This window comes from Dicentrarchus labrax, unplaced genomic scaffold (genome assembly GCF_905237075.1).
Source record: "Dicentrarchus labrax unplaced genomic scaffold, dlabrax2021, whole genome shotgun sequence".
Lineage (NCBI taxonomy): Eukaryota > Metazoa > Chordata > Actinopteri > Moronidae > Dicentrarchus > Dicentrarchus labrax.
This window is the reverse complement of record NW_026136708.1, coordinates 14,472,619-14,500,108: the sequence shown is the minus strand read 5'-3', so window position 1 is coordinate 14,500,108 and position 27,490 is coordinate 14,472,619. Positions and strand designations below refer to the sequence as shown.

The 27,490-nt window shown below is 39.3% G+C and overlaps 1 protein-coding gene across 7 annotated transcripts in view; it reads left to right on the top strand.

Moving 5' to 3' along the window:
- lama2 (laminin, alpha 2) overlaps positions 1-27,490 on the top strand; it is a 178,427-nt gene that overhangs the window by 36,126 nt on the left and 114,811 nt on the right. For all 7 annotated transcript variants that reach the window (XM_051410101.1, XM_051410100.1, XM_051410099.1 and 4 more), the window contains exons 2-13: positions 73-243; positions 1,558-1,670; positions 12,085-12,136; positions 14,239-14,429; positions 18,402-18,581; positions 19,623-19,712; positions 21,879-21,996; positions 24,210-24,388; positions 24,489-24,588; positions 25,081-25,138; positions 26,011-26,113; positions 26,319-26,459. In XM_051410101.1, coding sequence (XP_051266061.1) covers positions 73-243; positions 1,558-1,670; positions 12,085-12,136; positions 14,239-14,429; positions 18,402-18,581; positions 19,623-19,712; positions 21,879-21,996; positions 24,210-24,388; positions 24,489-24,588; positions 25,081-25,138; positions 26,011-26,113; positions 26,319-26,459 — 1,496 coding nt within the window. The remainder of the gene's footprint in view (positions 1-72; positions 244-1,557; positions 1,671-12,084; positions 12,137-14,238; positions 14,430-18,401; positions 18,582-19,622; positions 19,713-21,878; positions 21,997-24,209; positions 24,389-24,488; positions 24,589-25,080; positions 25,139-26,010; positions 26,114-26,318; positions 26,460-27,490) is intronic.

The window sequence follows — 27,490 nt, the reverse complement described above, 5'->3', positions numbered from 1 at the left end:
AGCAGTTTATGATTCATCATCAATTTATCTGTTATTATTCTTACTGTAATTGCCTGTTTGTTTTCTTTCCAGGACTGTTCCCTGCTGTGTTGAACCTGGCGTCCATGGCAGATATAACAGCTAATGCTACCTGTGGTTCATCGGGTCCAGAGATGTTCTGTAAGCTGGTGGAACATGTACCAGGCCAGCCTGTTAGAAACTCTCAGTGTCGAATCTGCAACCTAAGGAGTACAAAACCAGTTGGTAAGAAAGATTCACACTTAACACTTACATACACACATGCACACACACAAGACTTATAGGCATAGTGATCACAATAATGAATCATGCTAGATTAGTTAATTAGAGCCCAATTGGCCAGATGTTAACCAATCATTTTGTCTGAAATGATAATTACCGAATTAACGGATGAATCAATTGCAGCATGACAAGATGACAATGAAAGATTAGCCTGTGATCACAATTCAAACCAACTGCCAACTAGACAGTCAGTCAATCAACAATGCAGTTAACAGCTCAGCCAGTCATATGACCAACAAGTCGGTGAGGCAGTCAGTCATTAAACTAGTAACCAGTAACCAGTCAGTCATCAGATATCTCGCTTGTTTAATTTATTAAAATTCCTTACTTAACTGATTAACTGACTGATTTCTGGCAGACAGACTGAATGATATATATATATGTGTATATATATATATATTTTACAGGCTTTTAGTGTTCTGGACATCCTTTATTTACTTGCAATGTCAGAAATCTGTATTCTGTTCCTTTATCTGCCTCAGAAGGAAATAAGACCAAAAAACGAGAGGAGAGGAAGGATGCTGTTATATAAGAGAGGAGGGAAAGGAACTTTACCAAAGCTCCTGCTATTTCGCTAAAGATAGTTGCCATGGTTTTTAACAGAAATGTCACACATAAGTAGCCTGGTGATTGACAGCTGCAAATCAGCCTGAAAAATCTCAACTCTTTCACACACATATTACCACCTAAACAATCCCACATGCACAGCATACATAAAAGTGTTGCACCTTTGTGACCTCTGCAGGTTTTTTCCCTTCCATTATATGGCATATGTGCAGCACCTAAACATTTTTGAGCCATACCTTAGATATATGAATGTTAAAACAATGCAGATATCATCTATTATACCATAATATACTGGAAAAATGCATGAAAATTGGATTAATATATAATACATTAGTTTCTCCTGTCCATTTTAGCTCTTGTGTGGACTAGTAACAGTGGCCAGAGGTAGATTCTGTAAATAGGGTGAGATTCTTTTGATTCAGACACCTGAAATGGAAAGAAAAAGTATTATTCTTTCTTTCACAAGGTAGAAAAATGTGCTTTTGATATCTGACCTTGAATGGTTGAAATGCCAGAATTTTAGAAAAACAGTGTTAAGGAACATTCTGCCCTTAGATCAACGACGGGATTACAGACTAAAAGGATTTTTAGATTTGAAAACATTTTTTGAATAGTAACATATTTTTCTCTCACTCTGTCTTCCTTTCTCTTTCTGTTTGTCTGTGTGTGTGTGTGTGTTTGTGTGTACAGAGCGTCATCCCATTGAATATGCCATAGATGGGACCAACCGCTGGTGGCAAAGTCCCTCTATTAAGAATGGAATGGAGTACCACTATGTGACTATCACGCTAGACCTGAAACAGGTAGACACACACACAAACACACATACTATATATTGTTTGGACTTACAAATGCATTCCCTTATCCCAACCTTAAACTGATACTCATAATTTGTCTTCTGAGTTTCAAACATTCACTCCCTGTAGCACTGTAAGAATGACAGCTGTGGTCGGCTTGGATTTATGTTACTCACAAAGGATTTTACTGGTGACTTGTCATAATTGGAATCCACTGTGAACGCCATGAATCAAACCTGACCATAGCTATTACTCTCTACAAAGTGGCAAACTGCAAACCTTTTTCCATATATCAAGGTTCAATTAACGGCATCCAACTTTTAGATTTAGTTGTTGTCTAACTGTATGTAAATTGAGACGGTTGCACCAAGGCAACATGAGGATTTTTGTTTGTCTGCATCATTTTGGTTGAAAGTGGCCATGTTTGGTGCATTTTCATTCATGGTAATGATTGTTAAACATGTTGTGATTCAAAATCAGGAGAGGAAATAAGAATTTGTTGCTCCCATAACCACCGTCTTCCTAGATTTACATGAACATGTTGTCATGACAATCTCAGGCTGGATCTTATTGTATACAAAATTAGTTAGTTCATCATCTAAAAGTACAATGTACAGCTCTTTAAAGGATGTGTCTTTGTTTTGTCGTCCAAGAAACAAAGCTACTATTATTTCAGCGGTGCTGGAATTAGTTAAACCAACTTTGCTATCAATCATTTCATAAGCATGCGTGTCACTCTTTAAATAATTGGGTTTCCATTTTTGATTCAGAAGGCTTGGCAGGAATCTCGATGATTGAGAGGCTGTGTACTGGCATGGGATGATTTAGGACATCTAGTTCGGTTTAGAAGTGTGATTAAACAGATTAGACCCCCAGATTATAATTATATAGATGTCATGAGAATAAAACTAATGAGGCGGAGAGACTTTAGTTCATGGGAAGCCTTCGGTTCATTTAGAGAAGCCTGTCAAAAATTGCTAGAAAGGTTAAAAAGAGATTCATTTTCGATTAATAATAAAAGGCCAGTGTTTCTAGATGAAAATGCCCTGATATAGCAATAAAAACAAAGAATCAAGCATCAATGAAATCCAAAGCAACTCCTGAAGTAACAGGAATTAGCAATAACTACCTAGAATCTCTTATAAATTAATATAGCTGGAGCAGAATGTGTAATTCACATTTCCACAGTTTTGTCAACCTAAAGTTTTTGTGTGTCAGTGGACTAAGGCTCATACAGATTGAATCTGGGTCAAGTGGCAAATTGTAAAGCACTTTTGATTAAATTGCTATATAAATGCAGTCCATTGGACAATTTTAGATGGAAAAAATATAATAAATATATATAATATATTATAAATATAGCATGAAGCCAATCTTTTAACATCAAAACTGACTCTTACTATATTTCTGTATTGTGGAATCACTGATAAAGGCTTAAAATTAACTTTGTTGGAACATGACAATAAAGACATGGCTTAATCTGCTGCTGCTGCTGCTATCAGCCTATACACCGCAGTTAAGAGTCAACCGACAACAAAATAGCTTACTCTTTAAACTCTCATATCCTAAATCAAATTAAATGTCAAACCAGCAACACATTTGAAGTGACTCACCACTTTAAATGATAAAAGTGACTAAGTATAAAGAACTGGCTATTATTTATTTTTTGCATCACATGCATACAATATAATTATAATTCTGGACAGGAGGTAGAGCAGCAGCCATCTTGACATGTTAATGGTTTGAGGCCCATCAATCACACTTTTCAACACTGTGATGTGGCTGCAGAATATATATACACTCCTGAATGGTCACACATTTTCACACTTCTCACTGGAGTGGTATGACTCGTGAATATACCACATACACACTTTCTTAATCGCTCTCTTCTGACCTTAATATTAGTGTGTGGAGCAGGATAATGACATGAACCCTCCCCTCCCCCCTCCCCCCTCCCCCCGAACTTACATTGAGATGCACAGAAAGACGAACGAAAACATGATTACAACACTGACAGCTAGGCAGGGAAAAAGAGTGTGAAAGTATGAAGAAAAAAAACTGTTTCCTGCTCCATTTGTCAAAATCAGGTTCTTTAAAAGCTTTTTAATACCAGTGTATTTTTTCTCAATGACCACCTACTGGGCCAACTCAGCTTTATCAGTCATCTCCATATAATGGTTGTGTTTGACGTGTCCCCAGCGTCGTATAAAAAGGACTCCGATGCTTTGTTGACTCATCCATCCACCCTCACTTCCTCTTACCTCTCACTATGATAGTCACCTTACTTCCTCCGAGCGCTGGGCAATATACCGGATGAACCAGTGCGCTGGTTTTAATTTTCCGTATGATATGAATTTTTCATATACTGCTATATCGGTGCGTAGCTGAAACAACTGCTGTAACTGTTCCACAGGAAGCAATTTATTTTTTGCTGTGAAGAGTGCTACAGTAGGGGGAAGCTGAGTAGCGTGTATTGAGAGAGGAGCAATATTAATTGTGTACTCTTCTTACCAACGGTTAGAACTTTTTACAATTAATGACCCTGCAATTAACTCTCTTTAACATCACGGCACACAAACATATGAGAAATATCTCCTTGAATACTTATTAACTTTAGTTAGTATTTTATGCCAGTTTATTGTGTTTATAAAACTATTAAAATAAATATAAAAAATATTTAGTTTTGAAAAGGAGGCAATGTTAAAGTTGTTGGTGCTTCTTTTTTGTTTATAAGTTCCGTTTTTACTGTGTTTACAATGAAAATTACTTTATGTATTATTATTATATAGACATGATATTTTTATATTCTATGTTCTCCTGACAGTAGAATAAACCACTATAAAACTACTGTGATACACTGTGAAACTGCCAGAATCTTAAAAACACTGCGATATCAAGTTTTGGTCATACTGCCCAGCACTACTTCCTCCTTTGGGCCTCTTTTTGTTAATACAGCTTCTAGAAGGCTTTGTCACTTGAACATAAAATGTTTTGGGACGCTCGCTAAAGTGACTGATGCCGTTGTTCACTACTTCCTGCATAAGTGGAATGTGCAATCATCCAATATAGACATAATTCCTGACGATGCTAGACTGGTTTGGCACTAGCCATTGATTTTTTTGTTGTTGTGACCAATAGTGGACTGTGCAGTATCAGTTTTGAAATAATTTTAGGCATATTTGGAGTGATTGATTGAGATACATAGTATCATCTCTGACCACTAAATTACGGAAGTTTGGTGTGAGTAAAAAATAATATTTTGTAGTATGAATGTCATTTATTTAGTGCCAAAAAAATGCAGACTGATAGTACTCAGCCTTTTAATTCAGCTGTTTTATCACAATACTGTGATGTGTTTAGGCCACAGTTCAATGAGATATGTGATATTCAAATACTGTTAATGTGTGTTTGGACATGAGACGTCCTTTACATGTTCGATTGCCTGTATACTCACTGCTGTTAATGTCTTTGTGTGACTGTGTGGACGTGCCATACTTTAGTGGGTGTTTTGTGTGTGTATATGTGTGAGTCTTGATCAGTCCAACGGAAAGCTATTTACCCTCCAGTGTGCTGAATTTCCCTTGCGACCTCAGTCATCTCACTCAGAAAATGACAGTGGGCTTCCGTGTGTGTGTGTGTGTGTGTGTGTGTGTGTGTGTGTGTGTGTGTGTGTGTTATCACCTGTGACATCACCACCCTCATTTCCTCTCTTGTTATTGTTGAGCCTCTCTGGATAGAAAGACTAAATAATGAGAAAGAGTGGGAGCTGAGGGTCCATGTGTATTACTCTGTGTGTGTGTGTGTGTGTGTGTGTGTGTGTGTGTGTGTGTGTGTGTGTGTGTGTGTGTGTGTGTGTGTGTGTGTGTGTGTGTGAAAAAGAGAGAGAGAGAGACAGTTGATGTCTGTGTATGTTCTTCATCATTTTTAGATGAAGTCTTGAAGTGTGATTTTGCGTGCAGATGCATCTGACTCGACAATCAAAATAAAGGTCCTCTGCAGAGACTTGTTGAAGACGGTTGAAAACCATTTCTGACTTCATGAGAGCTTACTTCCTAAGTTCTGGTTGTTTTCAAGCTTTCATTTACAGGTTTAAACAGTTTTTTTTATCACTCTTTTTGTTTTTCTCTTTATTATTAGGCTGTAGTACCTCCAGTCATTCCATACCAAACTAAAAATTTTCCAGCCATGCGTTTCCAATGTGTGAAGTCTTGTGTTGCCCTAGGGTTAGGCATTAGCATGCATACAGATTAAGAAATTACTAGAAAATGTATTATGACTATTTTACCACCAGGGGTTAAACTTGCCTCACCGTGGCAACCGTCTGTTGTCAGCTTCAGACTGGTTTCTGTTAAACTGCAGTTATTATGGAAATGTAGCGGCCAGTTTGATTGATGGACAGTTTGTTCGACGTGGTCAAATCATGCACTGACTCTGTTCTCTGTGGGGGAGGACCTGAGTGATCAGAGTCCTGATAGAAGCTGTCAGTCAAAGTGCTTTCATTATCCACAGCAGTTAAATAAGGAGTATCTATTAGGAGAAATGGAATATAATATGCATAACTATGTTTTCATTAGTGTATAATCACCTGAAAATAAGAATTGTTTTTGTTACCTTAGAATGAGCCTTTTCTATTTATAGATGCTGCGGGTCGCCACGTTAAAAGTGGCATGTTTCTACAGTAGCCCAGAATGGAGGAACCAAACGCTAGGTCTAGATAGGACCGTTCATATTGTTTCACATATTTCGTGGCCGTCATAGTAAGGGAGGGTGAAGTGAGGGAGTTGCAACTACACTGCTGGATACCACAAAATCCTACACACTGGTCCTTTAATTTCACCAGCTCTGAATGGTCTATTAGGAAAAGGGTTAAAGATACTACAGGAAAAACATATTAAACTATTAAACATCAGGGAGGACATCCCACCCAACCTAACTTCATACTCTCAGACTGATGAATATGCTCACTTGCATACTTTGTGATCCAGACATACACTGTAATCAGCCTTTTTGATCAATACTACGCTCACGGTTACAGATAAGATAATACAGACTTTTTGTCTCATTCAGATTGCTTAACACTGAAAAACACTGCAGGTGTTTATTGTTAGTTTTTTTTTTTTTCACTTCCCTCCAGTGTTGACTGACTTAACTGCTCTCTCTCTATGAGCCTCATCCATTTAACCTGCCAAACCACAAACACAATGCAGTGAAAATTGTGCAAACATAATTAAAAAAGCCATGTTCAAGCACACGGATGTGAGACACAGAACACATAAAGACCAATAAAACACTATATAATAAGACACTATACGATAGTATTTATTTACATTTATTTGAATATCCAAGTCACTGAATATTGCAGCTCTAAACCTTAACATAATCACAGTTCAATTTAGCACAGTCTACAGTCAGTGTCTGGGTTAAGGACACCTTAAGTAGGCAGATGCTTGAGGCTGGAGTCCAGTGATTTTTTAAATCACTATCATTATAAGGACTTCCTTTAAAGATAATAGCATAGCTATCTTATATTATGTGTGCTGAACAGCATTTTCCTATTGTAAATGGTCATGAAAAACATACCACAGATATACACAACCTACCTAGTGGCTAAATTAAAACTTGCTTTTCTTTACTTTTTACTGTATTATATAATGATTATAAACACAAGGGGCTTTTAACACCAGAAGACATCTATTCATTCAGAGAGAAGGTAAATGAAACATCTGCTGTACCCATTGAAACTTTGTTCATCTATATTTGACAGTAGCTCAGGCCAAAGCAAGAATGTGGGAGAGATTGCAGCATCTGGTGTTTTGTGCAGACTGAAGCCCATTTAAAAAGCTTAAGGCCAAATTACGACAGAGTCTGTGAGCGGGTGTGTTTGTGTAGTCATGTGTTTCATTTGTGTGTGTTAGTGTGTTTTGGGCTGTTCAAAGAGAGAGGCAGACTTAAAGAGAATGAATTTCAATTGGCTGTTACACACCAGACCATTTCTCAGTTTTATCCAGAGGCCTGTAGTCTGTATATGCTGCACTCCACTGTAGCCTCTCCACTGTTTAAGCAAATGTGAAAAACACAATAATGTGCCTGTTTTTAAAAAAAATATTTTTCATATGATTTTTTTTCCTGCAATTCGGTTAAATATTGAACTTTATTCTATTTGCTGCAGAACTGTCAGGAGACTGTCATTCAAAATGCTGCAGCATTCAAAACATCTCCCCAAATTGTTTTTAGTGGCAGCTCAGTGGAAAAGCAGAACGATCTTGCGATGAGATGACTTTGTGGCTCCAGTGAATAACTTCCACTTGTTTGCCTGCAATAAGTTTGGCAGCCGGGGATGCTTGATGATTCACACTATTTCCAACTGGGCCAAAAGCTACTTTATTAGTCCAGTGAGATGTTAACACTTTTTTTTTTTAAGTGACAGTAAATTTTAACGAGTCTGCACACAAGGTCTGTTGCTCTGACGGCATATCCACCTGTGTGTCTGCTTGTCTGTGTGTTTGTGTCTGAATCCCCGAAACAAAAACCTGATTCAGTTTGATGTTTGTGTAATTATTTGTGCCTCATTCATGATCTTATTCCACTTTGTTTCAGATCAGTCTTTTGTGCTTTTGTGTGCAAATCCTGCTATAATTAGCTGGAGTACTAACTGGAATTGGAGTTTGATGCCAGTTTATCAGGCCAGAGAGATTTTAACACGTTTCCATGTGAATGGCCTGTAAACACCAGCTGTTCAGTAAAACCGCTGTCACTGTGTGTCCAAATCACGCTGAGACAAAATGGATTCTTCACAGTCCATTTAATTGTAGGCAACCCGACCATACTGGACACAGGGCTTAAATGGACTGATTGAGCATTAAAATAAACATTTTAAGTGCTCACTTGGCTCAAATATCTGCCAAAGGCCATTTTGTGGCATATTATGACTATTTCCTGTCAAACGTCTAAGACTGCTGCAATAAAATACGTGATGTGGAAATGAACATTATTTCGTATTGTTTTGAGTGTTAAAATCACTTGTGAGATTTAAAAATAGGAGACACTCATCATACCGGGAGATGTACGCAATTTTGCAGCCTTAATAGACTCGGTGAATAATTTGCTTCTCCTCCTCCGCAATGTCAACACTTCTATCTGAAGTAATGTGCAGTGTAAAAATAAGCAAATTTAGTCAGTTCTTTATTTTAGAATCATCGGAATTATTCATCGGTGCAAAAACAAAGTACAGATATCATATCATCTGGGGATAAATGAGTCACTGATTGTTTTACTCTGTAACTTAACCACTTTAAAGTCCGGCTAAACTTTATAAGAGCATGCAGATCTGTTTTCTGTTCTCCTTTTAAAATGGAAACCTGCACTCAAAAGGGAGAAATTCATATGTGATGGAATTTTGGATTGAAGACGCCACCCTCTGTTTAACCGGTTGGCATGTTGACATGCTGTTTTTGTTTTTGTCTACTCAGACAGAGAACTTCTTTGCACATGGTCAATCAAATCATGTAATTGAACACTCTTTTAGCATAAAGTAGCAATGTCACTGCTCTTTCATAGGCTGATAATGATTCTAGCAGCCAGTCAGCAGCCCAATGGTGTGTCTACAAAGGAGACATTTTCGCCGCATTTTTCAACAAAAAGCTGTCTGTCTTTGGCTTGTAAGTTATAGTTATTTGCACAAGTTTATTGAGACTCTGCCTTCATGCCCATGCCAGCTCAGCTTTAGCTCAGACTAAAGGAGCATTTCCAATATAAGATGATTTTTTTTTTAAAGTTTAGTAATAAAAATATTAATTAATTTCAAAATCTCATAATTTTTGACTGCACAAAGACAAGACCAAGTCAGATTTCAATTGGCCTTAAAATTCAGTCTGCCCTCTAAGGAAGATGAACAAGACTGGACTTGAAATGTCTTTACAGTAATCATACTGTATTATTGTGAAATTCATATAGTAGTATATGGCCTTGTATCCAGTGAGATAACATTGTGTTTGCTTCATTCTAACTTGCATTAACAAGGTCTCAAATGTAACCTGATGAAACTTGCAGACACTCTGCTAGTTTGAGCGAATAGTTTAAGCTCAAAATTGCCAAACCAGTATGCAGTACGGAATAATAAATAAATAGAAAAATCAGTTTGAAAAGAAAATCTAGCCAATTAAATTTTACAAGTCAAGGCTGATAATATGATCTGTTCATGACGTGAACTCACAATAAACGTACCTAGTTTGACATTAAATGTCATGAATGGAAGGTAAACATTTATTTACCAGCCGTCTTGCAGGACATTTGTTGGTGTGTTTGTTTGTTGATGCAGTGTCGAGCTTTAGAGGCAAAAAAAATCCCTCGTCTGATCCACATCTGATCAAAACACAGCATATGACACACAGCAACACTACACACACACTCACACACACACACACACACACACACACACACACACACACACAGACAAACACACACACACACACACACACACACACACACACACACACGCACACACACACACACACAAACACAAACACACACACACTCACACTCACACTCACACACACAAAACACACACACACACACACACACTCACACTCACACTCACACTCACACACACACACACACACACACACACACACACACACACACTGCATTAGTTAGCTGTGTTCATCTATGTTTAGCTGCTGGAGCTGCCTACCTGTCCCAAAGCTGTCACCATATTACAAGCTACCGCTGAGAGCTCTCCACACACACACACACACACACACACACACACACACACACACACACACACACACACACACACACACACACACACAAGACACACCACTCCGTCCTCAGTGTGCATACAGGTAACATTGACTCTTTGTAGTCGGTTTGAATGACTGCTATAAGGTTACCCTGAAATACACTTTCTCACACACAAACACACACACACACTTGGTAGCTTTCTCCCCTATTCTAATTGCTGCAATGTGACACTGCTTCCCACATCACGAGAAGAAAGAGAGATACACTCACAGAGAGAGAGGATGGGGTGAAAAACAGGGTGGTGAAGAGAGACAGGGAGTCAGCATTTGACCTACATCCAATGTCTGTCTGTCTGTCTGTTTAGTTGGTGATCAAACTAAAGGAAAGTCAGTCTGCATCAGGGTTTGAGTTATGTGGAAGCCAATGGTAGCATGAAAGCAGTAAAATCATACATCTGTAGGGTTCACTAATACATTGGCAACAACCATGATTTTAATCACAAATAATGTATTTTTCAATACAGTGAGTATTGTTTCTCACTGTATTGACTTGCTTTCTATTATTTATTTTCTATTTCTATTAGATTTACGATTTACGGAAAGCAGAATTGCGTTCTCCCTTTGAGTGATCGGTCTCAGTTGGCATATTTCAGGGTATTGAAACTTTGTGGCAGTATCGCAGGGCAGTTTTGCGTTGTTGCGATCTACTTAATATAGTTGTTGCTATTAGCAGGGTGTGTGTACCAATCCAATCCTTTTAAAAGCACCAAAATTGTCGAAAAAAAAATGTGAGGAGAACGCAGAAAATGTCATTACACATTAAAAGTCCTTCACTTCTGGCTATATAACAATACTTAACATATTATGCCAGATTTTCTAATAAAACTTAAATGATGGTGATGATGAATAGATGTAAACTAAGTGTGAACCTATCCTGACGTCACCCATTGGTTTGTGCAGAAGTGCTTTGAAGCCTCAAGTTTGGTGTTTTTGGCCACTGGTTGCACAGTTTTAACTAATTTAAGCAGAAAACAATGGCGGCTCGGCTGGTCACACGTGATCTCGTATTACAGCTAAACAGTACACTTATTTTCTGAAACCATTTTAGGTGAGAAGTAGGCAATGCAGTAACAGGATCTTGATTCATATTTGATCAGAACTGCCTAAAAGCATACATGGTTTATCGTCTGTTTTACTCTAAATTGGACCATATCTTAAACATTTACATCATGCTGTGTGGAAGAACACTTGAAACTAGCATTTGAGACCATAAACTCTTTAGGAAACTGTTTACTGAGCTCATAAATCAAGTGAGAAGACAGCTAATTTCTCCATTAGAGTGCGTAGTGTCATTTTTTATTGCAGCCAATAGAGTCCAAATCCTCACGCTGCCAAATTTTTCCTGCCTCTAACACATAAACTTTGAGGACAAAATGTTCACTTGCTGCCTAATATATCCCACCCACTGACAGGTGCCATGATAATGAGATAATCAGTGTTATTCACTTCACCTGTCAGTGCTAATAATGTTATGGCTTATCAGTGTATACTGTCAATGATGTAAACTAAATATTCCAATGGAAAAGCAAAGTGTGAGCATTGAAACCAAAGTTGTGTCCACCTGTATAACAGGTCTTAAGTGTTTTTCATTCATTCTGTTCCCCCTCTGTGTTTTCCAGGTTTTCCAGATCGCCTATTTAATCATAAAGGCAGCCAACTCACCTCGCCCAGGTAAGCATTCTGCTTCATAATTTGTATTCAGGCAGCCACACGCTGTTTCAAGTGTTAATATTCCTGCTATGATCATAAAATGAAACAATGACTGTGTGATTAAAGTGCCAGCTACAGACTTATTTTCAGTCTTTATCTTATGAATGGTTAAATATAGTAATTACAGCCTTTTGAGCACATAATCCTCCCATTGAGAATCCAAAGTAATTTGAAGGATCACGATTCCATTTAATAAATTGCAGTTTTGCTAGAACGTTCTTGATGTGTTTTTTTGAGTTTAAAACCCAGCATCCATAACATCATCAATCCTGCTAACTTATTGTCTGTAAATGTGACTGTTGCTTTAAGTAAGTCAAGGTAAGGGGATTCACAAACAAAACTCCAGGAACAATGTTAAAACTAGTGAAAGAAAAGCATAGTACCCATAGGAAGGAGTAATTAATATAGAAAACACACATAGTCCACAAAAGTAAAGGTCTTTTTTGATGACGTGATGAATAAATGATACAAAAGTGCGAATATATCGCATCAAACCGGCAGCTATGTGAATAAGTGACACATTAAAATAAAAAACTAAATCCACACACACAGCAGCCGCTTACAGAGACTTGGGGGGGAGGTCACATTGCAACACCTACTGGCTCGCAGATTGAGTGGTCATATTCCGTCTTCAGGCTTCAGTCCGGACCAGTCTGTTAATACAGGCAGGAGTAGACCTGCAACTCTTGTTGTTCTGCAAGGTAAAATTACTGTTTTTGTGGGCTTTGAAGAGAGCACAGCATATAACGGCTTCCATCACCCGTCTTTTTAATGTTTGTGTCCTTTGTGATATAATACAGGGTGATGAGAAACATAAACAATCCACAGGTCCGCCATGAGTTGTGATTTGCCGTTTGTTCTACACAATGTGATCGGTTGATGCCTTTATTTGCAGTGCAATAGCAAATAAAAAAACAAAAACAGCATATTGATGTGTGAATTAATTGCACGAAATAAACGTCCCTAGTATGTAAAGGCCTTAGGAGTAAAATAAAATAAAACTGTCAAACATTAAGTAGAATGTTGTATTAAAAACACAGTAGCCTCAGACTGCTAGCATAGTCGCTAGCTTGGTTAGCAGTAAACTGATTGCAGGGAAACTGAATTACCAAATCACAATCAACAATCACTAATAGCTATAACTGAAAAGTACCTGCAGTACCTTGAAGTACCTACATATTATGGCCAATTTAGGTGTAGATAAGAGATACTTGTTATCAATATTTGATTGTTCACAGATCTGACAAAATGGCGGCTGTAACAATGTCAGTTAAACTGCTATGGAACTGTGCCAGTAGTGGTTGCTACTAGCAACAGAATGTTCAACTGCAACCAACTGGTGGCAGCTGGTGGTGGATACTGGTCTTCAGTATCTTACGTACAACAACAATTCCAAACTTTTCATGACTTTTTTTCAATCTCACTTGTATTTTTTTTCTAACAAACCTGGACAAGAGCCATGTCTTTCTTTCCAACTTCAGTCTGATTGTCTCTTGGCAAGAGAACACGAATAGCACTGCGTTAGTGAAGAAGTCGATCATGCAACGAGCATGACCTGGTCCATCTGTTCATGCGCATGAACAACAAAACTTTGAGTGTCGATCGCTACACATAACAACACAGTAAAACAACATCAAACCACAAAAACTGAAGAAACATATGCTAAGAAACACATGTGTGAAAAGGGCCACTTAATGTTAAGTTATTATTACGTTAAAATGCTTCCAACAATGGCCGAGATGTCATAGTGTTTTGTAGTGTTGGTAGCAGTTTGTATGTATTATGTTGAGTGCTACCTAATTTGCTTATTTGATTTTTCTATTAACTGGACTCTCTTCACTTCACATTTAATCAATTCAGGAGGTGGAATATCACTGTTTTGGTTTAAGCTATCAAGAAATATGTGGAATTGAATGTTCTGTCAATTTTCTATGTATTTTAAGTAGGGTGACCTAAACACGGTCTTGGATGTCCATCATTATTTTTATTGATCTTTTTTTCCTCTCCATATCACACGTTTGAAGCTTTTAATCATTATTTTCTTCACCAATATTTTTCCACAGGTAACTGGATCTTGGAGCGTTCAATCGATGGTGTGACCTTTGAACCCTGGCAGTACTACGCCATCACGGAAACCGAGTGCCTGACAAGATTCAACATTAATCCACGGACAGGGCCTCCATCCTACACCAGAGATGATGAAGTTATCTGCACATCTTTTTATTCAAAGATTCACCCTCTGGAGAACGGAGAGGTAACACTTATAGCAATTGTTACACTGCCACTGTCATCTATTGTGGGGTTGGGTTTAGTTTTGGGCTGATTTTAGATGTTGATGATGGGTTGATTCAGGCTGGAATAGGTTGAGTCAAGTTTGGTAAAGGGTGAAGTAGGTGAAATTTGTGGATAGGTAAACTTGAGTTGATTGGGCTGAGCTGGGTAGATGCAGGATGTCTTGGGTTTGTTTGGGTCAGAGGGGTGAGTAGGGTTCAGTTGGGTTGGGTTGGGTTGAACTGAGTTTAGTTAAAATGTTGATCACGGTTTTCCAAAACCCAAGGTGATGCCCTCACGTCCCTATTAGTTCACAACCCAAAGATATTTGTCTACTGTTTACTGTCATCGAGGACTAAATAAACCATACAGAAACAGAAAATATTCCTATTTTGAGAAGCTGAAATAAGTACATATTGACTTACAGTATTGTCTTACAAAATTACTCAAAATGATTACTTGATTATCAAAATAGTTGGCGATTAATTTTTTAGTTGACATGTAATTAATTAACTGATTCATTTCTGCAGCTGTACAGGACAGTTTTGTGCACGCATTTGACCCTCGTGATAGGCTTGGGACTTTTCGGAAATGTAATATCTAATTGTAATTCTTGCAATGTGGGTCAAAAAGCTAGACCCGGAGGCAGAGCCAGTAAGGTAAACTGCAGTTTAATTTGGTCTTTATTCAATAACAGGGTCAGTAACAGGTAAGCAGCTAGAAAAACCAAGCAAATCCAACAAGGTGGCAGGCAGGAAAAAAACCCAAAGCAGGCAGAGATCATAAGCAGGCAGGCAGGGCTGAGGCTGGAACTCTGTAAGGCGTATAAGATCATCTGAGGACGAGAGTAATGTTGTGGACTGATTTATACAGTATATACCGAGTGACTGGAAAGCAGTAACTGAGCTTGGAACGAGAAGCTACTGCAGCAGACTTGAATAACAGAAAGTGTAAAAATCAATTAAGAAGAAGCTCAACTCATGACACCAGGTCAAACTGTATACAGTGAACACAAAAGTGATATAAAATAGAAAAGAAAGGACAATCTATAAACTCTCGTTAAGGTATCAGCACCCAGAGCAGGATAAATAATGTAACGCGACAAGCAGGTTTTCAAATGAATAAGTAGATTGGAGCTTATTTTCTAAAAAGCGGGTATATTTCTTTTCAAAATGTGCTGTTAACTTAATTAATTTGGTTAATTTTAATTGCTGGATTCAGATTTATTAAAAACACACACACACTGACGCACACGTGGACACACCACTTGTTTAGTGTTATGTTGCTTTGATCAGCTGTGTGTGTGATTGCACCCAGTTAGAACAGAGGGGCAAGACTGCTATAACTGACATTAATGAAGAGAAAGAGGACTGCGGAGCACACACACACACACACAAACACAAACACACACATGCAGTGAAAACAAACTAATCACACATCTACATCTCCCACACAGGCCTCTAATTGTAGATGCCTGTCTGAATGTGTGTACGCATTTACATGGGTGCCGGTGTGTGCGCTCTCTCACGCCTTCATGCATGTGTGTTTCGGTGTGTGTATTCTTGTGTGTCTGCACTGTATGTGTGTCTGTGTCCTGCGGGGGAGCGCTAGAGGGGGTGCGAGCTGGGAGATGTCAAGAGCTGCAAGTATAACGATGGAGGTGTCTGAATGTGTGTATGTACTGTGTGTGTGTGTGTGTTGTGCGTGTGTGTGGGGGGCGGGGGAAGAGGGTAGGGGTGGGGGGCGGGGGTTTGACAGCTCCCTAGCCGTCTGATCACAGTGAAACCATAATGAGTCGTAGGCGATGTGTCACAGCATCGCACACACATTCACAATGTCACCCCACCACTCATCACACACGCACACATACACAACCATCTCCTTCGCTACTTCCAAGTGTGCAGCTTGCACCCATCAAGTGTTCCCCCTTGACACACACACACACACACACACACACACACACACACACGGTCTGCCCACTCTAAGACTTTTTTGCAGATGCCAAATGTTGCTTTTGGCCACATTAGTGAGACAGACAGATGGACAGACAGGCAGGCAGACAGAACCTCACACGCCTTGTTATGTGGCTGCTTGTTGATTACTGGTGATGCAGAATATATTCTTCTTCTATATTATTCAAATGGTAGAACAAGGCAGTTTCAAAATGTCAATTTCTTTGGTAGATTAAATTAAAATTTCTGCTAGTGTCCATGGTATGAAGCGTCCTGATGTAAAGGTCTAGTCTTGTTTATAGTAACTTCATTACCAGGAGCATCTGGGTAGTGTAGCTATTTTCAAAAAAAGATGTGAGAAAATACTGGGCTAAGGGGTGAAAGATCACACACGTATCTGCTCTGGATGGGATTAATATCACTCACCAAACAACCCTAGCTCCAGACAAGAATGTCAATATTGGACGATTCTGCAAAAACCCAGCTTATGTTACATGTCAGCATTTCTCAAATTCATGCTTTATACAATCTCCAACAACAGCACGGTTAAGGAAAGACTGTGGTTATGGCAAATAAACATGGGTTAAGGTATTGATAGGAAAGGGGAACTGAATGTAGTAGGGCAGATAGTAAAGACGTGGAGGTCAGGGTGGTTGAGCGTGTAGCAAGACAGCAATCATCATTCTAACCTTTACAATGCACTATACACGATGTTGGCAATGACTGGATTTCTAGGGATACTGGGCTTCACAAGGGCAAAAATGCAGGAAAAAGTGCAGACTCCACAGAAGACGTCTCTTGTAACACTTGATGTGAAATGGAGTCAATGCAGTTAGCAGCTTTTGGGAGTAGTTTGTGGTGTAAGAAAACTGTAGCCTCGCTAGCTCAAGTTTAAGTAGCTTCCCCAACACTGTCCAAGACTTCACTGTATAGAACTACATTTAATGTGATATTGGCAATAAGTTCTTTTGCTCACTTTGTGTCTGTGAAAAGGCTACTTTCCTCATTCCCAACAGCAATTTTTTCTCTTTATTTAATTTCAGTCCAGTGTTTTGGTTAATTTGTTAAGTTTTTAAGTTGTGTAGTTTTATTTGTGTTCCACAAGATTAGGATCTGTTAAAAAGGGGTCAGCCCTACTGTGTTAATGCATGACGTTTTTCTTTCTCTGCACTAAAAGATGTTCTGTTGAAGTAAAAGTAAACTGTGTTTGTCTGCAGTAACAGAGGAATCTTAAAGTAATGCCCTTTTTTCTTTTTGTGTATTCTTTAAATGCTTTGTGTCAGTATAGCTCACCCCATGTTTACCTGAGCGTATGGTTTGTTCCAGTTAGGAGAGGCTGAAAAGATAAAAGGCCATTCACTGGTCCGCAGTGTTAGGAGGCTGCATGTTTTATCTGTTGTTGTTACAGCTATAAGTTCTTTCTGTTAAACTCCCTGGGGTTGGTTTTTTTTTACCGTTTCCCTGATATTTTTGTTGCTGCTTTTGTGCACTCCACTGAACAGCATTTTCTTTAAAATCTTCATCGTCAGTCACCTTCTATGTAATAAAAACTGCTTTTGGAACCACATAACCCCCATATATTTCTCCGTCTTCTCAGCCATTTTTAAATTTGTTCTTTTAATTAAAGGTGTTAAATTTAATAATCTTTTTGAACTATATTTGATATTATCAAAGTAAATGTCACTGACAACAGCACCATGATTGACGCTATTGGTAGCCTATTTTGTCTTTTCTTCTGGAAGTCTTTTAAACATTTAAGAACAAATGTGTCATAAACAACACTTCCTGTTTGAAAAAGGTTGTTGTTACTCATCCTCCTCCTCCTCCTTCCGATCTGTTTACATTTGTTGTCTCTTTGGCTTCACTGAAGTTCTCATTCCTTCCACCATCTGCCACAGTGAGAAACTAAAAGCAGCTTTAATGTTTGTCTGAGCACAATGTCTTAGTTTAACTCTGCTGTTACAGGTCAGTATTCACCGGTCTGTCTATCTGTCTGTCTATAGATCCACACGTCTTTGATCAACGGCCGTCCCAGTGCAGACGACCCCTCTCCGACTCTGCTGAACTTCACCTCCGCCCGTTACATCCGGTTGGTGTTTCAGCGAATCCGAACGCTGAATGCCGACCTCATGACGCTGACGCTGCATGACCCCAAAGATATTGACCCCATCGTGACGAGACGGGTGAGCCTCCACACACATGCACACAATTTATTGTTTATTAAGTATATTCTTCATGTGATAATGGTCTTTCATACAACTCACAAGGTTTAATATTGAATACATTAGTGTGTCTTCTTTGTATTCATATCCAATCAGAAATGGCAATGCTTCACAATTTTGATTCAACTACCTAATTGTAACCATATGATTAGCTAAATGTGATCAACTGCTAACAAAACTTTTAATTATAGAGTCACACTATTATGCTGTAGTATGCTGTACCTTATCGAACCAAAAATCACCAGGTAATGTGACAATAAACTGAAATCAACCTTGATTAGATGATATTGGAGACATTTTTGTGTTAGTTGAAAAGTATTTTTTTCCCCCAGTCTACTGAAATATTGAAACATTTATTTTTTTCTTTTGACTCAATACTTAAAAAGCATTTTTGAGCAATTTCTTTTGGATCTGGTATGGTTGATTAGATGAGGATGAAAGAACAAGTAGGACAGAGTTGACTAAAGCAAACATGTAAGAAATATGTGTAGAACAGATATTTGACCTCACGTTGGACTCAGCAATGTTGCCATGTTACAGAGTCCGGTAAAAGTTAAACTAAATCAGCCAAAATTGAGTAAAAAGCATTTGTGACTGAAGTTTGCTGCTTTGGACAGTTTCATGTGTGAGTGAAGAAGATGAGCAGGTGAGTGACTGAGTGTGTGTGTGTGTGTGTGTGTGTGTGTGTGTGTGTGTGTGTGTGTGTGTGTGAAAGTAGATGAATGAGAGGCAAATTGTAAAGCGTAAACTATTCATGTTAACTAGTACTATATAAATGCAGCCATTTACCAGTACTGCTGTTGAACATATCACCAGGTGTGGCGTTAGGTGCCCCATCATGATATCATTCGCTGGGTCAGGACATCTCTTTTCAAGCGTAATCAACCCTGAGATAAGGGAGCACAGTCTTGTTCTAATATTGCCTCTTAAACTGCTAATATGCTCATTAAAGCCGTTGTACTCGTTATCATGTGTTTTCCCTCTTTCCCTCTCTCTTCTTAGTACTACTATTCCATTAAAGACATATCAGTCGGAGGAATGTGTATCTGTTACGGCCACGCCAAAGCCTGTCCACTCAACGCTGTTACAAAGGTAAAATACTTTCTCTCCGTCCTCTTAACAAAACTACTGAGGTAATGGAGCCTCTGCATACTGCTGAACAGGAGCAAAGAGCACCTCAGGCACCAGCTTTTTATCCACCGCCTTATATCAAACTTTTTGTGTGTGTGTGTGTGTGTGCGCACGGTTGCGCCTGTCTGCAGGGGACACAGGTGACACAGTGAAACGTTGTCTCCCGTGTCACTTCAAACAGTGGAGTGTTTGATACCAGACACCTTATCTTACTTTCTCTCACTCACCACACACACACACACACACACACACACACACACACACACGCACGCACACACACACACACACACACACACAGTATTGTGTCCTTTACATGTCCTAAGGCTGAACCACGGAGACTAACTCAGATGTGACGCTGGTGTCTGGTCCCTTGGTGATGATGTCATTGACAATAAGTGATGTCACTGATGTGTAAAAAGCTCCAGTTTCCTCTTTTTTTCCCTCCTCTCTTATTCCTCTCTTCTCTGAAGGCCATATTCAAGAGGTATATATTTATATCTATATAATCTGTCAGGCCTAAACATTGTCACACAATACTGACACATTATCAACTGAATTTTACTTTATTTACCTGTGGTAATGTAGAGGTTTTCTCTACCCTTCGGTTCTTGCAAGACATCAGACTCTTTTACTTCGATACAAGTTCATCCATCCATGCAGTAAAGTCCTGGGCAGACGTTCAGAAGGCAGAAAAGGTGATCCTGCGAGATGATTTGCTGATGATCGTCTACAGAACGTTTGTACAGATGCATGCTCTTTACAAAGGCAGCCTGAAGCCAGAGCTGTAGCGTTGTGTCTCTGATAAAAGGGGCAAATTCACTCGTGCCAACAAACTCAAACTTGGCTCTCGCTGTGCTATTGTACTGCTCTCCTCTCAGTTAAATCTGGCACCCTCTCCACATCAACCAATTTACAGAAAGTCCTAAATTGAATTACTGAACCTCGAAGTTGGCAAATTTCCTGCTACATTCTACTTTGACTGTGTTCAGTTTTGCATTTATTTCTCTCCTGGGAGAGTAATAGTGAACCCATTTGCCCACAGTCTGACAATCTGGAAAGTGAACCAAGTTATTTTATTGCATTTGGCTCTCTTGTGAATACATTGTTGTTTGATAAACTTTCAATAAGTCATGCATACTGGTAATTATCTGTTGCAGCCCTCCATTTTCAGATTCATGTGAATGGGGCGGCAGTAGCTCAGTGTGTAGGGACTTGGCTTGGGAACCGGAGGATCGCCAGTTCAAATCCCACAGACCACAATATGGGAGCCACCATCTCTCTCCTTGTTTGCATGTCCACAAGTGCATGGAGTGTGTGTGTAAGAATAAAAGAGAAAAGAAGAATTTCTCCAATAGGGGATTAATAAAGTATATATATAATGTTCTGATGCCACATGATACACACAGAAGACAATATATCTACAACTTTACAAGTTTCTGATATTGTAAATGTATTCTCACCCAGCTCAACATCTTGAAATGCATATCTCAGTTCAGTGTATATATATTTCTGACATTTTAATGACTAGCCTTCCACCATCTGATTATCTCCATTATTTTAAAGTTCACACTCTGCTGCAGTGATAAGTATACTCAGTGTGTGGTCAGTACCACCCTGACATCAGTGGTAGGTGTGGATACACCAAAAACTTTCAACCAGAAAGGGTATATATGTATATGTATATATATAAAAAATTACATTTCTAGTTGGTGATAAGGGACTCTTGAAAATAGAGGGCAATGCTAAAAAGAGCTGGTTTTTAACCTGCACTTTTTCCTGTAATCCAGGAAACAAGGATGTGTTAGATGTGTTAAGAATGCAGTGCAACCTCCAAACTGTGTGCATGAGGGATCTAAATTACTGTCAAGCCAAGGCCCAACATTTTGAGATTTAGATATTTTTCCTTCACCAGGCACTTGACAGATTGTGGAGAGTAAGGAAGTAGCTACACTGGAATTCAAATTTGACGATGACTCAGATTGTTACCATGTTTAACCTAATGTTTGAAATCTATTTATTTAAACACAGTTGCTCATGTGTGTTTAATTGACAGCTCTGTGAAACTTCTGCCCTGTTAATGTGTTTTTGTTGTATTTTTGTGTGTTTTGTGTGTGTGCACGTGTGTAGAAGTTTAGCTGTGAATGTGAACACAACACATGCGGGGAGAGCTGTGATCGCTGTTGCCCCGGTTACCACCAGCAGGCTTGGATGGCAGGAACCTTCAACACTCGACATATCTGTGAGAGTAAGAAAGACATAACCCAACAACAGATTATACACTTAAATTACACACAACTACCCACAAGCCTACAGCAGTCCATCCACAACACAGCAGTTCCTGCTTACCCAGAAACCCACAGTCACTTTCAAATTTACCCTTTTTGGAAATGGAATGGAAATGTTCTTCCCATGTACCCATGTTACTGTAGGCACCCACTGTATATTTATAGTAATGTAGCATATGTACCCACACACCACATGACAATTTGTAATATTCCTGTAATATTACTACACTATATCTACAGCCTATATGAACACAAGCTCTACAGAATTGAACAGTGAAGCAGTGCATTGAAATTTATATCCTTGCTAGCCAATCAGGATCAGTCTTTATAAGACTGTATGAATCCATCAAACATCACCCTTGATGCCATTAACCTTCATCAACTATGTAGTGGAAAAGTGATGGGGTTAGAGGCTTCCACCTGTCATCATAAAACTAGGGTTACAACATGTAATTTGTCTGTCATTTTATTTTACACAGGCTGTCCCTTCTAACAGGCTCTGTAGTCTTAGTGGCCCAATAACTGCTTCTTCTGCCTTGACACTGACACCACAAGACCAAGGTGACAAGTTGTTAAATGTCCTGACTGGCACAATAGTAAAGGAAGCAACCGTGACACATTCAGGGCAGGATCAGAGTATCCTAAAAAGCAGCCAAAGGGGGTAGCACAGTAGCACCACACAGCTTTACAGGTCAGCAGTACCAACCCTGAGACCAGACATGGGGAAGGGCCCTGACATTTTCTAGTAATAAAATACACTGCCATACGCCTTGTGGCATTACTGTCACAATTGATGTGCAGGGGAACAGGAATACTGTGGATAAGGACCCAAATGTAGACCAAAAATGCAGAAGATGTGAAGTTCTACTTTGTTATGAAATACCAAGGTTAAGAACAATCTAACAGACTGACTATTTCCTTTATTTGTTGTGTGTGACTCTGGCTATCATTCAACGTGACATAGGATAGCGTAGGTAGGTTTAGAGTTTGTTTTGAATCAATCCTTGGATCCTCATATGTAGCTGCGTAAGTCATGGCCATATCTGGGACTCTTGTAGCTCTTATGGGTGTGGGTTTGTGCTAAATATCCCCAAACAGGAGGTATCCTTGAGAATTTGGTTTGTGTTTTACTTGTATCTTATTTGCGTATTAGTGGTTTATCCTGAGTTTTTCCATCACAGAAGAAGACTTACTGAATAGTGAGGCCAGGTAAGGGCCAAAACTGGTAAGGTGGTCCAACACAGACAAACAAATCCAAGCGGTCAGGTAGAAAATCTCCCAAAAAGTCCAAAAACGTAAACCAAGGTCAAAAACAGGTAACTCTCCGATCATTAAATCACTGAACTGCATCCGCTCTGCATCTGTTGTCTGGATTTAGGTCCTATCCACTGTTTTCCTGCACAGTTGTCGTGACAGTAACAGTGGGTGGAGGATCTATCCCTGCTGTTTGTGAAGGTTTGTGTGATTTCAAATGTAAGCTACTGGAGACATTACATCAAAAAGAAACCCAGAGGAGGTGAGAGGTGGTTTTGTTCTGTCTTCCAGTCCAAGAGGGGTAGGGCCCCTGCTCAGTCAGACAACAGCACTGTGTGAAAAATTGAGAAGCCATTGTGTTGGCACAGCCACGGTGCTGAAAGTTTCATCGCAACATCATCCAGCCAGTCAAATATGTACAAGCACACATTTCTGGTAGATAACCTTATAAAGCACTGTTTAGCCAGCAATTGTTGTGATCATACTGTAACATTGTAGTGAATAGTATTACAAACCAGTATTTTGGCATCTCATAAGCCTTCAACTCAAACCAGCCATCCTGCATTGTTTTTCATTGTCTTGCTTTCCTCACATTTGTACATTTTAGATGTAGAGAATGGTGAGTACAAGCTAAGTGAAATGGAAACCCCACTTTTTCTCTCTGGACCCTGGAGATAACACGCTGCTCATCGTCAGTGTGTAAACCTTTAGGGTACTGTCTTCAAAACTGGATTTCATGTTTCTCTAAACTCCTATGTGAAAGAAGTAAATGGATTAAAAAACCAGTCCTCTTTGCTTCATGCTCAGTATAGAGACGGTGGCAAGACTCAACAATCCTATCAAATTTCAGTACTACAACTTTTTTGTGTGTGTGTGTGTGTGTGTGTGTGTGTGTGTGTGTGTGTCTGTGTGTTTTCAGAGTGCAACTGCCATGGTAAGGCAGAAGAGTGCTACTTTAATCAAACAGTAGCAGACCTGTCACTCAGCTTGGACATTTATGGTCAAAACAGAGGGGGTGGAGTCTGTATTGGGTGCCGTGACAACACAGCTGGAATCAACTGTCAGACATGTGTTGCTGGATTCTACAGACCTACTGGGGTACGTCTCATACACATGCACCTGTGCTTTATGTGAAATTTGTCGTAATTAACTAAAGGAAAACTCTGTGTGAAAATGTTTGCCTTCTTCACCTGGACAGGTGAGCGCTGAGGACGAGAACCCCTGCATCCCATGCTCATGTGACTCACATGGTTCCATCGACCAATCCTGTGTCTCAGATTCAAGCCAGGCTACGCCCAGTATGAAAATATACTTTGTTAAATCTTTCCGTCAATCAGTCTTATTCTTCCTGGATACTGAACATGTCTTGAAATATGAATCATTTCAGACCCTCAGTAGACACATACAGAATTTTGAATGCCAACATACATTTCACATTTTAATTCATTTTAAAGTGGTTCTTCAGAAACGCCAACATTTCATTGATTCAGTCCTCCTGGATTTCCTATGAGGTTGGGGTTAGTCAAGTTCAGCTGCATGCACAGAAGCTTCTGTTATTAAAAACTGTCTTTGACACAACAGAACAACTATTTATATTAGAGATAATTTTACTCCTCTTTGTAATTTTACTGTTTTTATGTCTAGAAAGAGGAGCTATTTTAGGTGCAGCCACTTCAAAGACATACCCTTTCTGTTTTACTCACACTGTTGTTTTTTAAAATGCGTGTGTGTGTGTGTGTGTGTGTGTGTGTGTGTGTGTGTGTGTGTCTTTGTGTGTGTTTGACTGACAGGCCAGCCAGCCGGGTCATGCCGGTGTAAGGAGGGTTTTGGGGGTCTGCAATGTGACAGGTGAGAGACACACACATACGCACACATACACACATTAAGAGACAGAGACACATTGTGACAGGTGAGCAGAACCTTTCAGCTGTTGTCTGTTCCAATTAGTGTATAGAAATTGCCAGAAACTTCCCATTAAGATCTTTGATGATTTTTATTATCACACACACACACCTGGTTTTGTTCCTTTTATACTCTGTAAATAAGTCCCTGAATAAATGGCCATGGTATAAAAGCGAGACATGCTGTTTCTTTTATTCTTGTGATATGATTTCTTTGATAACATCAAGAAAATTCTTGTCATTCCAAATTTCAGGTTAAAATCACAACCTATAAATCGAAAGAATCACAAACAACAAGAAAAGTTTTCTGTCTGACCTGTAAATCTGTCAACAAGGTGCTTCATCTTAAATCTTTAATCTCTTATTGCTGTAATTGCTTGTTGTATTATCCTCTTTCCCACTGCAACGACTCAACCTCCCTGTGGGTATCATTCAGGTTTAATGTAATCTAATCTAATCTTAAAGCTGGTGCAACTCTTCCTCCAAACTTTTTAATGACCTGCCCCCAGATCAGGGCAGCAGAGTCTTTTAAAATCACTCCTTAAAACGCTCTTAATAGACTTACTTCAGCTCTTTTTCTCTGTTAATTGTTTCTTGTATACAGTACATTTCCTCTGAGATTGCACATACGTGTACGCCACCTTTGGTGCAAGGCCAGCTGTTTGCTGAAGGTTCAGCGTCTGATTCAAAGACAGTTTGACCAGGGTGGACGCAGTAGTTGTTATTAGAATTGCCCTGTGACCTTCTGGTGAGAGGAAGGCCTCTGTAATACTGGCCACCTTCATCTTTGTTATCATTATTAAACACATTTGTCTCCAGGTGTGCTGTCGGTTATATGGGCTACCCGTCCTGCCAGCGCTGTAACTGCACTGTTGAAGGAAGCACCAACGATGACCCATGTATAACACCGTGCGTGTGCAAGGTACACACACTCGCACACATGCATTGGCACAAATAATGACTAGTAGAAGTACTTTGCGCCAACCTTTCTAGCCCTGTCATCATTATCTCCACCACATTAACACTGCAATAACATGCCTTGTGCTCATAACGTCAGTTTGAGGGCAACCCATAAACTTTGCTGCATCTTTCTTCTCCATCTCTCTTTCTGTCTTTCTCTCCTGCAGGAAAACGTGGAGGGAGAAAATTGCGACCGCTGTAAACTGGGCTTCTATAATCTTCAAGGTGACAATCGACGTGGCTGTGAGAAGTGCTCTTGTATGGGCGTTGCCAGTCAGTGCTCCGCCTCCACATGGACCTATCAGAATGTAGGCAATATTACACATGTACACACACATACATACACATATATACAGTTCTTTAGGTCACAAACTATAACCACTTCTGTCCTAACATAAACCGCTTACCCAGAAAATACCCTTTTCCCATTTTGGGACACTGCTTTTGTCTCCCGTTGGACAAGCCATTCCGAGTTAACTGCTCTTAAGTCTGAAATGTGCCCTGAAAGGTAGCCCTAACCCTGTCTACCAATCAGGGTGTCTCTTTACCTGGGTTTTACATATAAACATTACCATAAAGTGTCCATTTGAATTAAATAATATTTCTATTTGTATTCCCGAGAAGATGTCTTAAACATCATATTAATTTAAGCAGATCTGTTCAGCCATGGTGGCTGTCTTTTCCTTTCCCCCCATGGAATTCCTCCATTCCCACTGAAGGTCAGCTATATGTACATGTGTGCTTACTCCTATGGCGCTGTTATAAAAGCATTTTAACCAGAGAAATGTCAGAGCAGAAATTTTTTTTTTTTGGAACAGAATCATTGCAATTAGCAAACATCTTGCTGAGATGAAGTAAGACTGTTTGCACTTTGACACATAGATTTTTGCCTTTGATTAATATTAAATCATCTTGAGAGTGTTGACCTTTTTGAGGAAATGGACAGCTGGTCAGCCAAAAAACAGCTATCAAGGCCTTTTACTGTTGCTGTGCTGCACCATTCACTTTTACATAACCTTGCTCTGCTGGAGTATAAATTCATCCACAAAAGAGGCAGACATGAGACAGGAGTAGGTGGTACAAATGTGTTTCTTGAATAAAGTCTGTTAACTTAGCATCCAAGCTCCCTAGTCTAAGAATCAGAAATACTTCACTGATCCCCAGGGGGAAATTTGTTAGTTACATGCTAACTAACACTGAGCTTTTGTGATTGAATTGCATTAACATGTTCCCCTCAGGTTAGTGTATCCGTGCCAGTATGCTTTATGTCACAAAGCTTATTTTGTGGGAATGTACAAATTAACTTTTCTGTGCCAGTTTCCTGTGTGTTTAGGTCTTT